The 14485-nt window shown below is 50.9% G+C and overlaps 1 protein-coding gene across 1 annotated transcript in view; it reads left to right on the top strand.

The window, feature by feature from the left end:
- The window catches only part of ADARB2 (adenosine deaminase RNA specific B2 (inactive)), a gene marked incomplete at its 3' end in the record, with an annotated part of 360961 nt that overhangs the window by 245926 nt on the left and 100550 nt on the right, over window positions 1-14485 (top strand). Inside the window, exon 2 of the mRNA XM_082854436.1 lies at window positions 9800-9886. Coding sequence (XP_082710562.1) covers window positions 9800-9886 — 87 coding nt within the window. The remainder of the gene's footprint in view (window positions 1-9799; window positions 9887-14485) is intronic.

Here is a 14485-nt window from a genome sequence, read left to right as displayed (position 1 = left end):
GCCAAGAGGTCCATTCTAAAGAGAAATAATTAAACTTGCAAATTCAGATACTAGCAGTTTGACCTGCTCTCTAAACAATTACTTATGTGATCAGTTGTTCTATTTTTGGTTATTGAAGTATCTAATTCTTGTAAGAGATAAGAAATTAGCCACATTCAAGCAGCCCTGAAGAAGAAAACAGTGTTGACAACCAGTCTAAACAAAGCCCGCGGAGGACAGGGCGACCTGCAGGGAGGTTCTGTCATGTCTTGTTTCTAGTTTCCAAATGAGCTCAACTCAGTACTTAAGTAATTAAAGTAATATTAGAAAATAAAAGAAAAATAATACTGGATCCGGTGGCCTTTGGGAATGTAAGGGGCGACAGCATCCGCTCAAGGCCTAGAAAGCTGCAGAGAATGATGGTGTCCTGTGACGCGCTGGATGGTGTTAAGGGGCAGAGAAACCTTTTTATAAAATGGAAATAGAAGGAAAGCTATAAAATAGAGGGACTTGTGGTTAGCATGTCTCCAAAGAGAGGAGGGCAGGGAGGCCAGAGGATGCCAGCAGAGGAAGCACCAGACGTGTGCCAGCAACATGGAAGGAGGACTTTGGGGACATGAATCGCAGAGCCTGTGCAGGACTCGCCCCTCGCGCAGAGGTTGTACCTGACACCGTATCTACAGGTCACTGACAACAGTTCTCGGAGGACTTGCATGGGTCTTTAGGGTCAAATTCTCACCTCCTGAGAATTTCCTGCTTCAAGCTGGTTCTTTAACTCAATTCCTGACCCGAATCACAGGACCATCCCTCGAGGTCTCACGGGTCCTCAGAGCTGGTGAGCAGTGGAGGCTCCCCATTTCAGCCCCAAACTCCCTGCAGTTCAACCTCCCACTGGAGCCCTTGGTCACCTGCTCTCTCTGACCAGGTGACCAGGAGCACCCTCCGCCCCTACCAGCGACCCCTCTGTGGACGCACGACTCACTGTGTGTCAGATGAACACAGGAAACCGCAAGACAACAGGTTTTTCCTCTCGCCTTGGACGTTGGAGCTGACATCAACACCACCCTCCACCAACCGTGAGCGCCAGCAGCCCTGGAACCAGAGGAGACCATCCCAGACCGTCCCAGAGGGGGCTTCCCACGGCAGACACCTGTGTGAGTGACATGAAGCGAGAACACATCTGTTTTCCTAATTGGAGAAACACATTTCAATCTGGGCAAAAACTTTGCCCAGAAAAGTCTACAAGACAGGTGCTACCAACCAGGGTGCTGCAGGCCAGGCACTCGGCACCTGGACAGACAAGGGACGTTTGCTGAAGGAGTGGCTGGTGGGCCTCGACCACACTGGCCAGAAGGAGGATCAGGAAGATGTCCTGGAAGCAACTCCGGCTTTCCCGTCAGGTCTCGGAGCCTGGAAAGGCCTTGGACAGCGTCGCGCAGAGCTCAGCTTCCCACCTCCCTGGCCATCCGCCACCCGTCCCCAGGTTGGCCTCTCCCCGCGTGATGGAGAAGGTGGCGCACAGCGTGTCTGGCCGCAGGGACGTCGGGTCTGACACCGCGCACTGTCCAGCAGGACCACTGTCCTCAGTGTGAGGGGCAGAGCCCAAAGTAGCCCTTGCACCCTGAGGTTCGTGGGGGACCCGAAAGGAATCTAGAGAGATGTCTGCACTGGCGTGTGCACCACTCCCTATAGAGCATCAGAGGAGAGCGCAGGGCTTCCCAAAGGCCCTGAGCGCCCTGGCAAAGTGTGAACACACGCCTTTAGATGCAGATTTTCTGCTGTTTAAATGCACTTTCTGGCAGAGCCCCGTCCCGTCAGTCACATGTCAGCCATCCGTGCCTTTGCCTGCTGTTCACGTAGAATGAACTGGTGTGAGCTGGTTTGTTTTAGGCTCCCACCCCCGCTTCCCAAAATAATCCAGGTGTAGCTGGGATGTCTGCGTGGTCCTCAAGGCTGCTCGCAGCACCGGGACCGTGGCCTGGGCAGAGTCCTCCGGGAGGTGGCATGGGGAGCTGGCATGGGGAGGTCTTAGCCCATGACTTTGAGGGGTAGCTTCCCAGGAGGAGAACAATGTGCCCGAGAAATTAAACCACGAGGAAATGGTGGATTCCATAAGAGACGTCTTATTGCTCCAACAACTCCTTGAGAGCCATGCTTCTAATTCCCGTGCACTGGAGGTCCTATTTTATAAGCATATTTATTAGCCGTCCTCCCAGCGGCAGGAGCTACGGCAACTCTCACTTAGGGGATCCCTTCCCATGAAATTTGGGAGCTTTGAAGAGGAATTCAGGCGTTGGATATTCCTGACTTCCTTTGAGTCTGTAATGGATGAAAAAGTCTCCTCCTCTTCAACCCCCATCCCAGCCCTGCACGAAGGGTCTCCCGGGTAAGCCCAGAGACCCCAGCCTCACACCCAGGCCAGGGTGTCGGCTGCAGAGTCCTCACCGGCTCATTTGGAAGTTTCAGCCCCTTGGAGCATAAACATGGACGGTTATTGTGCTTTTTTCTGCTTTTCTTCTTTTAACCTCCTCTGTCCCCTCCTCCTCTTTGTCCCTCAGTGAGTCTCAAGCAGGCCCGTCACTTTCTAGTTATTTCCAATCTATGAAACTCAGCCCAGATGGAAGTTGACCATCTCATAACCGAGTCTGAGCCCATCCAGGGAGATGGAAGGGGAAACATCTCTGTTTAATTGGCCAAAGTCGAGGTGTGTCCACCAGATATTTTAACTGGCCCCCGTGTCCCCTCAGCAACAGTTTCCAGATGTCGGGTCTCCCGGGGGCAAGTGCGGGGTGATGCTGGGGACCGTGTCTGGGCCTCAGACCCATCTTGGATGAGAGTTTTCTCTCCCCCTCCTTCTTCTTCCCTCCCTCCCTTTCTCTCTCTCCCTCTCCCCCACTCTCCCCTCTCCCACCATCCCTCCCACTCACCCCTCACAATCCAGAAGGTTTATGTTTGCTGCCCTCCAGCCCCCTGGGGGCCCCTGTTCAGAATCAAGACTCCAGGCCCATGGTGGTGAGGATGCACCCAGACAGAGCTGCAAAGGTAGCCCCTCTGCCAGCCTGGCCTTCCCCTCCCCTGACTTGGGTCATCCCAGACTCACCTTTCAGTGGAAGTACGCTTGGCTCTGGAGCCAGACCTCCTGTGCGCAGTAAGGGGTGGGCGGTATTATTAGCTATCAGGTCACCTCCTGCAAGATGCCCGCCCCCCCCCACCGACCTCCCGGGTGCCCCTGGACAGGCCAAGTCCCTCAGCACCCTTCCTTCCTAGCATTAGAGTGTGAAATTATTGGTTAGGGGTACAACTAATTTGCATTCGATAAAGATTTGTTGAGTGAATATATTAGTGTGCTCGGGCTGCCATGACAAAGGACCACAGACACAGGTTTAAACAACAGACATTTATTTTTCATAGTTCTGGAGGCTGGCAGTCTGAGATCCAGGTGTGGGCAGGGCTGGTTCCTCTGAGGCCTCTCCCCTGGGTGTGGACGCCGCCTTCTCCCTGTGTCCTCACGTGGTGGTCCCTCCACGAGTGTCTGGGTCCTCACCTCTTCTTTGAAGTCACATGGGATTACAATCTACCCTGAAGGCATCATTTAATCTTAATCACCTCTTTAAAGACCCCACCTCCAAATGCAGTCACATTCTGAGGTCCTGGGGGTCAGGACTTAACGTGAATTTTGGGGAAGGACACAGTTCAGCCCATACAAAGAACGAGGAACAGACACAGGCTGGCTGCCTGTTTCAAGACCAAAAGCATGAGTTTTATGCACCTGGGAATTTCCAGAAGAGCCTCACTCCTTGTGAGAAGCAGACCCTCTTGTGTTACAGAACTCGGGGCAGACCCAGAGTCTTTCTTCGCCTGAATCCCCTTGTTCATAGATGGCAGCTTGAAAATGGCCTCTTCAAATACACATTCCTGAAAATCTGCGAGAAAATATCTTTGCCTTTCCTCCAAAACATTATTCCTTTCTCCTACCTGCATGGAGGTTAATTATTTTCTTACTTCCCGAGGTCACCCACCTGTTCAGGCTGATTTGCGTTTGTGTTTGGATAGAAGCGGCATCCGTTCAAGACATACCTGTGTTGGGGGAGAAGATACAGTCAGGGAGGAAAGTGGGTCAAGTCTGAGGGGGGCCATCTGTCAGAGTGCGTTTTGGCAAAAGGAAAACATAAGAAGGGAACGTGTAAAGGAGGCTGTGGTTTGTAGCCCAAAGGTACTGACCGCGCTCGGCGGCTTCCAACTGTCACCTTCTTTCTGTTTCGCAGCTGAGCTGGGCTGGACGGGGCAGCGCCTGGCCCACAGACGCAGAGGACACAAGCACAAAAGCTCACTCCAAACGGTTGAAATAGGGCAGAACCCAAGTGCGTGATTGATCTAATTTTTAAAAAATAACCTATGAACTATTTAGTGCTTTGCAGTAGAAGATCAAATCCTTAGGTATTTTAGCAATTACGGTTTTTATTAAAATTTCCAGCAAACATGTTATTTCCCATGGACGGATTTTCCAGGTAACTGACATGGGCTCGTGCCGCAAGACATTTTTTAAATTTTCATCTTACTTGGTAAAAACTGTTTCATAAATTGTTGATAAACACAACAGTCTGTGAAAGCAAACACGGCTTTCACAAAAGCAGGCTCCAAAACGTCGACATTTTCCGGCTCCTCGTGGGTAAACTGAGTCTCCGCAGCTGCGGGGCGTGTGGCGGGGCCTGATGCTTGCAACCTTCCGTGGCCCGCATCCCGCTCACGTGGGTTCTTGCTCCCTCTGTTTCCATATGTACGGCTGTCTGGACGTGAGTCCGAGGACCGCTCCAAAGAGCCTTGTCTTTGAGAGTCTTCTTAAAGCCTTTTAAATACATTGGAGCTTCCAAATCTATAAAGTAAGCAAAAAAGAAAAAAGAAAAAGATAAACCCACGTCCCGATAAGGGGGCCTGACTGCACCTACAGTTTACCTTTAGTCCCAGCCGTTCAAGGGTGTGTGTTGATATCTCTCTATGGTTTTAGTTTGCATTTCCTTAACGTGTACCACTGTTGAGTGCTTGGAGATGTGTTTATTGGCTATGTGAATATTTTCCTTTGTCAAGTTTCTGTTCAAGTATTTTGCCCATATTTTTAATTTGAATTTGTTGTCCTTTCTTATTACGTTATAAGAGTTCTTCTTTTATTCTGGATAAAAATCAGTTGTCCTGATTGTAAATATATTATCCCAATCTGTGGCTTGCTTTTAGTTTGCTTAACAGTGTATTTCATTGAGCTGAAATTTTTAATTTTGATGAAAATTATATTTTCTTTTATGATTGGTGCTTTCTATGTCTAAGAAATCTGCCAACACGGAGACCATGAAAGTAATCTCCTATATTTTCTTCTAGGAGTTTCATAGTATTAGATTTTATGATCCATTTAGTGAACATTTTCATTATGATACAAGATAGAGCTCAGAATTCACTTTTTTCCAAGATGGTGTACAGGTTTTCAGCACTGTTTGTTAAAAAGACTTTCTTTCACCTCAGTGTATGACTTTGAGATCTTTGTTGAAAATCTGTTGATCACACAGGTGTGATTCCATTTCTGAACCCTCCATATTGTTCCATTTTTCTATCTTTATGTCATTACCAAATTGTGTTTGTTCTTCATTATCAATATTGTCAACCAATGGGATCTCATCCGTTTCCAGGAAACGGCTTCTGCCCCTGAAAATGCTTCTCCATGTGCTCCAGAAATATCTGAAATCACATCAACTTGGGCCAGAGCCACTTATTTTGCAGTGAGCAATGAGGTTTATAACACAAATGCCCTGGATCATTCCAAGTAATTCATTAAAAACACCGTTAATATGATGGATGGTGACCAGAACTTCCCTAGAAACAACCCCTGATTGGAGGCCACCCCAGGTGCTCTCCTCGCAGGGGCCAGTCCAGGTCAGTGCACCTCACTCAGGCCAACATCCAGCTGGTTCACAGGGCCGCTGGGCCCGAGCTGAGAGCCACAGACACAGCTGTGCGGCAGGGAGCACCCAGCCCTTCCAGCCGCTTTCCCTGCAGGAAGACCCTCTCCTTCTTCTGACTCTCCAGTGAGAGGCTGGGAGTCCTGTTAACCAGCTGCTTTCAGCGGACCCAAACCAGAGCTGCGAGAAAGAAAAGCAGGGCCTCTATTTTCCATCAGTAAGTAACCGGCATGAAACCAGGTCTTCAAAGGTGACCGTGAGGAACACAAAGACCAGAACCAGTTGGCTACTGGGGCTCTGCTCACCTGGAGCCAGTAGAAGTAGATACGAAACTGACAGGCACATGTCAAGGAAACAACTACCGAAAAAGTCATCGACAGCAAATAATTTCTTTTAGAATTTTTCTAAATAGAAAATGTAATTCCTCACCCTTTTTCCTAATGACCTTCTAAAGACTCGGTCTGGGGGAATTCCCTGGCGGTCCAGTGGTTAGGACTCTGCACTTTCGCTGCCAAGGGTGCAGGTTTGATCCCCGGTCGGGGAACGAAGATCCCGCAAGCCGTGCGCTACGGCCAAAAATTTATAAATAAATAAATAAAGACTCGGTCTGCCCTTTCTTAAGAACAGTTGTTTCTCAGTCAGAGGGTATGTGCCTTCAGGGTTAAACATTTCTCTTGCATGAAGTATCGTGGCAGGAGATGGTAGCTGGAGCTTCAGGTGGGCTGACTCAGCAGCTCTGGTGCTTCCTGCCTGGTTTGTCTGCTGGGTTTAAGCCGGCCCGTGAAATCCAAAATCCGCCGAGGAGTGGATGGGGCAAGAAGGGATAGGGTTCACAGAAAAACCACAGGATGTCCAGTCAAATTGGAATTCTTTTTTATTTTTTAAATTATAGTAAAACATGCATAACATAAAATGTACCATCTTCACCTTTTTAAGCATGGAGTTCAGTGATATCAAGTACATTTGTATTGTTGTGTAACCATCACCACATCTGTGTCCAGAGCTTTCTTATTTCCTCAAACTGAAACTCTGTCTTCACTAAACAGCTCTCCCCCTCTCCACCCCACAGCCCCTGGGAACCACCATCCTCCTTTCTGTGTCTATAATTTCTACTTCTCTAGGGACCTCATCTACGTGGGTCATACAGCATTTGTCTTTTTGTGCCGGCTTATTGAGTTTTAGTATGATGTCTTCAAGGTTCATCCGCGTTGTAGCCTGTGTCAGAATTCCCTTCTGGGAATTTTTAAGGCCAAATAATATTCCCTTGTGCGTACAGACCACATTCGTTATCCATCCATCCATCCTTCCATCTGTGAACACTTGGGTTGCTTCCACATTTGGCTATTGAGAATCATGCTACTGTGAATGTGGGTGTACAAAGAACTCTTTGAGTCTCTACTTTGAGTTCTTTTTGGGTCTATACCCAGAGCAGAGTTGCAGGTTTCACAGTGGTTGAACCATTTTACATTCCCACCAACAGTGCACAAGGGTTCCAATTTCCCCACATTCTCACCAACACTTGTTACTTTCTAGGTTTTTTTTTGATAGCAGCCATCCTAATGTGTGTGAGATGGTGTCTCACTATAGTTTTGATTTGCATTTCCCTAATGATTAATGACGTTGAATATCTTTTCATGTGCTAATGACCATTTGTATATCTTCTTTGTAGAAATGCTTATTCAAGTCCTTTGCCTTAAATTTGAATTTCAGATAAACAATGAATCATTTTTTTAGTGTATGTATGTCCCACATGATATTAGAGATGTATAGACACAAAAAAGTATCTGTTGTGTATTCAAAACTCAATCTTAACCAGGTGTCTTGAATTTTTATTTGACAAATCTGGCCACCCTAGAAATCGAGAACTCTGATGGATGGAAAACAATATTTAAGTATTTCACAGTTTGGCTAAGGTGAGCTCTGAATTGTTTTAGTGTGCTTTTGTGGGTGTCTGGCTGGTAGCCCTGCTTTATTAGAAGATTGTAATTTCATTTTGAGATGCTCGAGACTAAATCATTTGAGCTTCACACTCTTTCTGGGACATTATTGGGCTCCCTTAATGAAATTATAACTCAAGCAAGAGATTTCATTCTCGTGTAGTAAATTAGCTCGGCCATGAGGGTTTGGGGAACTGGGCCTTCCCTGGGCTGCTTCTTCGTGTTCGGCAGAGTGAAGAGGTAGCAGGCCTTCTGTATTTGAGTTATTTATTGTTCTCCGAGTGAACATTGTATTGTTGCTCGTCCCTAACGGAAACAACAGCTGTTAACAGGCTCCTGAATGAATTTCAATGTGAACTCCCCTGGCCTCTGGAAAGCTCAGCTAAAGAGAAAACAGGCTCAGAATTGAAAGAAAAAGAGTAAGTTTCAGGCCTGAGTCTGGACACCTGGAGGCTGACTGCATAATAAGCGGCCAGTTGACGTTTCCAGGAGAGATCACACTTAGATGAGCCCCAAACCGGAGCTCCTTTCCTACGACAGAAGCAGACAAAGGCAGCATGGTGCACGGAGCATGTTAAAGTGTCCCTGACGAGGGACCCTGGACAACCCGGCCAAGGGCAGGGCAAGGGCAACCCCATGGCAACCCTGTGACACACTGGATGAGCAACAGGGATTCTGCCTTCTGCGGTTTTCTAAACATAGTCAAGGTTCACATGGAAAGTCACAAAGCTGCAGCCTCGATGGGACAGAGCCGTGAGGGGCAGGGGTCTGAGCACAGTGGCTCTGGGGGTGTCGGGGCTGAGTTCTCCTGTGGACTCACTTCTGGTTGGGGTTAAGGTTAGGGTTAGGGGTTAGGGATTAGGGTTGGGTTAGGGGTTAGGGTTAGGGTTAGGGTTAGGGGTTAGGGATTAGGGTTAGGGTTAGGGGTTAGGGGTTAGGGTTAGGGTTGGGTTAGGATTAGGGGTTAGGGGTTAGGGTTAGGGGTTAGGGTTAGGGATTAGGGTTAGGATTAGGGGTTAGGGTTAGGATTAGGGGTTAGGGGTTAGGGTTAGGGGTTAGGGTTAGGGTTAGGGGTTAGGGTTAGGGTTAGGGGTTAGGGGTTAGGGTTAGAGTTAGGGCTCTGATATAAGGAGCTTTCCTCTGGTCCCTTCAGTAGTCATTCTTTCATTTCTCCCAGTTGGGCTTCAACCCACCTGTCCTTCGTCTCTGTTCAGAGAGAAATAGCTGAGCCCTTTGGTCCCAAGCGCCACCCCCTCTCGGGTCTGAGTTCCCCTCTGCGCTGTGCTCAGGAGGTCTGCAGCCGGGACCACCCCCGGGGCTGCAGGCATGGGGTCCCTGGGCTCCTCTCCCACTTCAGTTACCGCCCCCACTTCAGGGGAACCTCTAGGGCCCCTGACCGTTCCCTCCTCCTGTTCAGTCTACTTTTGCTCAAACAAACAGTAACTATATTTTACAGGTTCCATAAGGCCTTTTTTTTTCATGCCCTCAAGCCCACAAACAGGTTCTCCACTACTGGGGAGAAATAGTCTTGGCTCTGTTTGCAGGACTCTCGTTTCATTGAGGCATTTCTTCACTGGCCTTAGCTCCTCTCTGCAAAACATCCTTTGTCTGCAGGCCCTGCCCACCCAGCTCCCTGCAGGCTCAGGCTAGGGGGCTGCCCTGCAGATGGTGACTTCGTTTTGAGGGACATGGAGTTGCCAAAAATAAGAAAAGAAGAAAGATGGAAATCATAAAGTTTAAAATTGAATGGAGAGGGGAATTTGATAAAATGCTGTCAGAAATTCAATAAAAGACTGAACCAGAATGAAGTGGCTAAAACCAAAAATGACCTTTCAACCTCCCATGTCCAAACCCTCAGTAATAAGAACATATGAAAGCACTGAGTTTTTCTGGAACTCGATGTCAAAAGTGCATTTCCTGTCCTTCTTTTCTTTCCAGACAAAGTGAGCACGCTGTCCGCCTTCATCGCTTCCTTCAAGCACGTGAGCCCCGGGGCCGCACACACGGAGGATGAGGACAACCTCAGTAAGCAGAGCCCCTTCCCCGAGAGCCAGGGTCCCAGCCCCACGTGCAGAGGGGGGACCCCAAAGGCTGAGACCCTTAGGGTGGTGGGGGGCACCACCTGGGCTTCCCAGAGCAGGAGGACCTGCTCCCACCCCCCTGGGATCCCTTCCCCACCTGGAATCCCGTTCCCCCCTCCCCAGGATCCCATCTCCCCCCAGGATCCCATCCCCACCTGGAATCCCATCCCCCCCACACCGAGATCTTATCCCCCCTGGAATCCCATCCCCTCCTGGGATCCCATTCCCCCTGGAATCCTGTCCCTACCCGGGATCATTTCCCCACCTGGAATCCCAATCCCCCCGTGGAATCCCATCCCCCCCCCAATCCCATCCTCCCTGGAATCCCATTCCCCGCCCCCAGGATCCCTTCCCCACCTGGATGGTAGGAAATATTAGCAGTGACTGTGTGATTGAGAACTCCAGGTTCTGGAGTTCTCAAGAAAGAAATCTAGTTCTCTGGGACCATCCCCTTCTCTCTTTCCTTTATTTTTTCCCCTCCAAACCAAAAAGGGGAAAAAAAGAAAAGAAAAATGAACACAGCCTGTTTGAACAGTTTGTACAATTCTTTAACAAGGAAAGAGCTGGACGGGTGCCTGCAGTCGAAACAATGTTTTGGCTCATGAAACCGGAGAGACAACAAAGCCGTGTGGGGTGGGGACTGAAAATCCGGTTGGGGATGGATCTGCTGGGAGTGTGGAGGAGACCCCAGAGCAGACAGAGCATGTGTGCCGGTGAGGGAAAGTCCAGGCGTGTCTGTCGGGTGGCGCACCCCCTCTTGCTTGTAGAAGGAAAACATGGGGGATGAAACAGTCCAAATGACAGGAACACCGCTTGCATTTCAGAATTACCTGACAGGTGGTTACCTTTGCAGCTGGAGTCAGGCCTGTGCTTGTGGGGAGCGAGAGACTAGCTGCCGGTCACTGGTTTTTGGTGGGGCCAGGAAGCCACGGCAGGAGGGACTGGCCCTGGAACATTGTCCACTCAGCCTCAGATTTTAAGAAACACGACAAGCTCTCATGAATATCCCCTTCCCACAAAACACGGTCACCAACAAGATGGGAAGCTGAGGCTGTTACCCTGACTGTTCCACAAAAGCAGAGTCACAGAACTGAGCAACCTCAGTGACCCTGTGGTTTGAGCCCTTGTTTCCTAGATGGAGGTGAGTGTGGAGGGTGTGGACAGGGTGCCCGTGGGTCAGAGCACGGCCTCCCCACTGCTCACAGGCCCGACCTCGCAGGTCCCGTGAAGCTCCAACGGCTGGTTCTGTTCTCTCCTGGCCAAAATTGGAAAGTTTCTAGGACATCGTTAACTTAGTTAACTTACCGGTAATTACTTCAGTAACGTGGAACACACATGCACACCTTGTCTTCCCACCCTTCTAGTTACTGCGCTTCACGGATACCATGCTTCTTACACATTGAAGGTCTGGGGCCACCCCACATCAAGCAAGTCTATCGGCACATAGTTTTGTCAGAAGTAATGCCACTGCACACTTAACAGACTGCAGTCGAGTGTAAACATAACGTTTATGCACTGGGAAACCGGAAATCCATGTCATTCGCTTTATTGCAGTGGCCTGGACCTGAACCCACCATATCTCTGAGGTGTGCCACATGTACACACACACACACACACACACACACACATATTTACTTATACATATAAAAATACACACGTGCCCCCAAGCTGACCTGGACGTGTGGACAAAGCTATTTGATAAGCACGTGGAATAGATGCCTTGAGGAAGAAGATCTTACTCTGTTTCATCCCCTTTCCTGCTCGAGCTGCTGGGACCCTGGCTGAGTCTAGTCTCCCCGTAGGAGCCCTCTCTCCCCATCCAAGGGCAGGGGAGCCTGACGGCTGCAACACCGAGCTCCAGCTTCACAACCTTGGGCAGTGAATCCATCCCTCAGGGCATCAGTGCCCGTGTGAGGGGCAGGGAGGGTGGCCTGGTGATAGAGTTGAGGATGGAATCCAGTAGGAGGAGGATGCACGAGGATGTGTTAGGCAAAGACCGGGAGAAACAGGAAACGTGGATCAGGTTGGCTGACGTTAGTAATTAAGGCACTTCCCCTAACTCAGCTCACAGCTGAGAGGTAGACACTTAGAGATGAGAATGATTTTTAATTGTTTATTACATGTTAAAGTGCCTTTGAAATGCTTGGAAAACCTTATTTTCTATGAGCGGATTAGTCATCCCCCTTTGTAATATGTGCTGTTATTGAAGACCCTGTTTTCATACATTGTTCAAAGGTAAACCTCCACATTAATGCACTTGTCGTAATACCTCTCATGAGTGTTGCCAGTGCAACGCTATTAACGTGCGTCCAGATGCCGTGGACGTCGGGGAAGGGATGTGTGTGTGGTGTGTGCGTGTGTGGTGTGTATACACATCAGGGAGGAAGGGAGGTGACAGAAGCCAGGGTGATTCCTCCTGGAAGTCTCCTGTTTTATCTTCAGACCCTGAGGGTGGGCGCCTGTGTTTGGTTGAAGTGAAGGCCCTGCCCCTCCCCGTGAGGCCTCACCTCTCAGGACCACCGGGTTCACCCCCTGCAGCCTCACGTCCTCGGTCCGCATTCATCTCTGCGTGGCGCTGGAGCCCGAGCCCCAGTGTGAAGGGTGGGGCTAGGTTGGGGTCGGGCCGTCAGAGGCTCAGCCTGCGCGAGGATGGTGCCTGTGAGTCCGTGCGCGGACCAGCCATCCTCAGGGTGGGTTTCGGCTAAGTCTACGGGAAGATGCAGGTTTTTCATTCTTCTTGTCCAGGAGGGCAACTCTGAATGCGATCTTCCTTGAATGCGGAAAAGGAGCCAGTCACTGCCGCAGCCCATAGCCCATCCCCTCCGTGCCCACCACTGACTTAAGGGCGTGATTGACTGGGTCACATGAGGAGGGGCCGAGAAGCCCACTCCCTGTCAGGCCCACAGAACAGCACTGGGGCCTGGAGGGAGGGAGGGAGACCCACCTGCCCCACTGGCCTGGTCCTTCCAGGACGCGTGGGGCCCACCTGGGAGAGAGGCGCCTCCTGTCTGCTGCCGAGCCTGACCCAGGAGCTGTCAGGGTCAGGTCTGCGCCCGACCACAAGGCCAGGACCAGGAGTCCCGAAGCCCGCGTGGCCGCAGCTCCCACAGCCATCCCCTGAGCACCACCTCGGACCCTCCTTCCTGCGCCAATGGAGACTCCAGGCCCTGGGCTCGATCCCGCTGGCCAGGCCCATCCGATCTGGACGTGGCGGATCCGATGGCCGGTTCTCTGTATCTCCTACCTACAGACGTGGTGCCGGGAAGTCTGGCAGCATGATGACCAGACAGATGCTGGCCCTGAGGGGGCGTCGAGGAAGGAGACGCAGCTGGTGACACACAGGCACCTGCACTCACCCGGGGCCTGGCCACCTGGAGGCGACAGCCGAGGACTGGCCCCCGCACGGCCCGTCTGTGTCCAAGCAATGGCAGCGGGAAGCCCACCTTGACTTGGAAGAATGTCTCTCACCTGGAAAGTGAAAGCCCAGCTACTGCCAGACCAATATAAAAGTCTGCTCTTTCCCCACAAAACGCGCTTCTTGCACGCGTTGGACCTTTGACTGTAGCACTGCCTGTGCTGACGCTTTCTGTCGAGCAGGGTGGGTGCTCCCGGGATCAGGAGAGGGTCGGTGTGACAGAAGCAGAGGGAAATAATTCCGTTTCACATTTTCCTCCCGTGTCTCTGACTCAGACGCTCCCCTCTGTGCCTGGCGGTCTTCACTTTGCCGGCGATGGTTCTATTGCTGCCGCGGGTGGTGTTTAGCTCATGTCGTTTGAGGTTATTTGCCTCTTTTTTTCCTGATTTCCGCAACAGAAGGACACGTGTGACTGTCTGGAGATCTGAGGCTGCCCACACGGACCGTCGACACGTGTGGTCATGGATGTCTTGTCGGGTTCGGCGAGGGCAGGAGAGTTCCCAGGGTCAAGGCCGCAACCACCCGCGGGGACACACGACACGTGGCCTCCGAGGCTGCCTTGAGGGAAGGCACTTGGCGTCCAAGTCAGACGTTTTCTGGGGGGACTGTGGTGTGAGCCCCAGGTGGGGCACAGTGGGCCCCAGACCCCTCACACCCCCTGCTCCCCGCCTGCAGGGCTGAGGGCCCCGCCCTGTGCTTGTACAGAGAGACAGATGGACAGAGACAGAAATAGAGGGGCCGGGGTGGGGCGGGGGGGGGGCAGGTGAGCCATTAAGGGGACTTCAATCCACTGCTGACTTTTAATATGTGCTTCCCCAGGCCAACACTTCACACACGATGGGGGGTAGGTTTCCTGCAGAGCTACTCCCGGCTCTGATGTGTATGAGCCTCTGAGCCACGACTGGCGAAAATAAGAGTTATTTGGGGACTGAATTCCAGAGTGGGATTAAAGGACCCACTAATTCTTATACCCTCGTATGAACTGTCCACTGGAACTGCCTCCAGTGTACCACACACACATTCTCAGAATCAGATTGCTTTTATCACACAGTAAACATTCTCTGACCAACTCCTGCACCCAGAACCCTGGGAGCACCCCAGCAGCTGGGCCGCCACTCTTCCCTAGGA

Source organism: Leucopleurus acutus, assembly GCF_964270905.1.
Source record: "Leucopleurus acutus genome assembly, chromosome: 1".
In the NCBI taxonomy this organism is placed as follows: Eukaryota; Metazoa; Chordata; class Mammalia; order Artiodactyla; family Delphinidae; genus Leucopleurus; species Leucopleurus acutus.
This window is presented reverse-complemented; position numbering and strand designations above follow the sequence as displayed.